Genomic DNA, 1,890 nt, shown 5'->3' with positions numbered 1-1,890 from the left:
TTGGAACTGAGGAGCATGAGCATTCCCGTGGGAATTCCATGGATGAATCTGAGTCATCCAACTCCCATGGGAATTCCATGGATGGATCACACTGTTGTCATATTCCAAAGGGAATTCTGTGGATGGATCTCACCCCAATCCCATTCCAGTGGGAATTCTCTGTGTGGATCTCACCCCAATCCCATTCCTATGGGAATTCCATGGATGGATCCCACCATTATGCCATTCCAGAGCCCCCTGATGTCCACGTGTCCGGGAAAGAGGAACACGGGATCCTGACATTGTCCTGCCACGCCTACGGATTCTACCCCGGGATCATCGGGATCAACTGGATGAAGGGGGATGAAATCCGGGATCAGGAGACGGAGTGGGGCGGGATCGTTCCCAACAGCGACGGCACCTTCCACAGCTGGGCCAGGATCGAGGCGCTGCCGGAGGAGCGGGAGCAGTACCGGTGCCGGGTGGAGCACGCTGGAATGCCGGAGCCCGGGATCTTCGCCTGGGGTGAGCCTGGGAACGGGCAATGTGGCAACTGGGCATGTGGGAATGAGGAATTTGGGAGTGTGGGGCAGCAGGATGGGGGTAACCCTCCCCCTGCTCACCCTCCCGCCTTTCCCAGAGCCGGAATCCATCTGGAATTCCACCCTGGTGTTGGTCGCTGTGTCCGTCATCGCTGCCATCATCGTCATCATCGGCCTCATCGCAGTCGGTGTCTGGAAGCTCCAAGCCGGTAACTCACGGGATGGGGGTTGGGAAGGGGCCCGGATCCGCCCGGCAGCATTCCAGGGATCCTGTGCCACGGGTGCTGATCCCGCTTTCTTTCCATAGGGAAGAGGGAGGGCAATGGATACGACCCCGCACCCACCAGTGAGTACCAGCAGCGTGGGTGGATCCAGATCCTCCCTGCAGGGATGCCAGGATGGATCTTGGGATTCCAGAGGGGAATCGGGGCATAATGGATGGAGGGGGATTGGAACAGGATTCCAGCTCAGGGCAGGATTGCACAGTGGGATCAGGTGGAATTGTGGGTTGGGATCAGGGCTGGATTCTGGAGTGGGATTGGGGTGGGATGGATGGAGCAGGATCAGGAGGGAATTCGGAGCAGTTGCTGCTCTCCATGGGCTCCCCAGCCGGATCCATCCCCTGGGATGGGAACAGGGACATGGGGACTCCTTTCCCCGCTCTCATCCCGGCAGAAATCACGGCCTAAGTGATCATGCAGCTGGATCCGCCCCTTCCCTCTCCCTGCGGAAAGGCAGGAGCTGCTGGCAGAGCTCATCCCGCTGCTCCCACCCAACCCGGCCCCCCTGCGGCTCTTCCTGATGAATCAACTTCCTGCTTTTCCATGTGTGAAACCCAGGAGCACAATTATTACTGAGGCTTTAATTGTGGTGTGAAAATCTGCTGCTTTGGGCAATAAATCCTGGTTCCCTCCTCTGGCATCCGGCAATTCCTCTCTGGGAACCAGGAATGGGAATGGGGACAGGGATGGGAACCTCAGGAATGGGAATGGGAACAGGGGGCTGGGATGGGGACACTGGGAGCAGGTTGGAGTCACTAGGGACTGGGAATGGGGACATCAGGTCCAGAAATGAGAATAGGGACATGGGGGACCAGGCTAGGGACAGTGGGGACAGGAACGGGGACACTGGGAACAGGCTAGGGACAGCAGGAACAGGGAATGGGGATAGGGATGGGAACCCCAGGAATGGGAATGGGGACAGGGATGGGAATGGGGACAGGGATGGGGACACCAGGAATGGGAATGGGGACAGGGATGAAGAACCCCAGGAATGGGAATGGGGACAGGGATGGGAAGGTGTCTCTCCAGGAGCTGGTTCAATACAAAGGTCGGTCCCTCGCCTGAGGCCACGGCTGCGGGAAGCCCCT

The 1,890-nt window shown here is 58.6% G+C and overlaps 1 protein-coding gene across 1 annotated transcript; it reads left to right on the top strand.

Annotated features, from left to right (window-relative positions):
* The first annotated feature begins 185 nt into the window (after positions 1-185).
* Positions 186-1,434, top strand: LOC126637599 (class I histocompatibility antigen, F10 alpha chain-like). Its single transcript, XM_050310972.1, has 4 exons — positions 186-504; positions 620-730; positions 829-867; positions 1,197-1,434. Exons 1-4 carry the CDS (start codon positions 201-203, stop codon positions 1,208-1,210), a joined length of 468 nt encoding a protein of 155 aa, XP_050166929.1. The 5' UTR covers positions 186-200; the 3' UTR covers positions 1,211-1,434.
* Positions 1,435-1,890: the final 456 nt, after the last annotated feature.

The sequence above is a fragment of the Myiozetetes cayanensis genome, unplaced genomic scaffold (genome assembly GCF_022539395.1).
Source record: "Myiozetetes cayanensis isolate MyiCay16 unplaced genomic scaffold, myiCay2020 scf151, whole genome shotgun sequence".
Taxonomy (NCBI): Eukaryota; Metazoa; Chordata; class Aves; order Passeriformes; family Tyrannidae; genus Myiozetetes; species Myiozetetes cayanensis.
The sequence above is the reverse complement of the archived record's forward strand: the minus strand, read 5'-3'. Positions and strand labels throughout refer to the sequence as shown.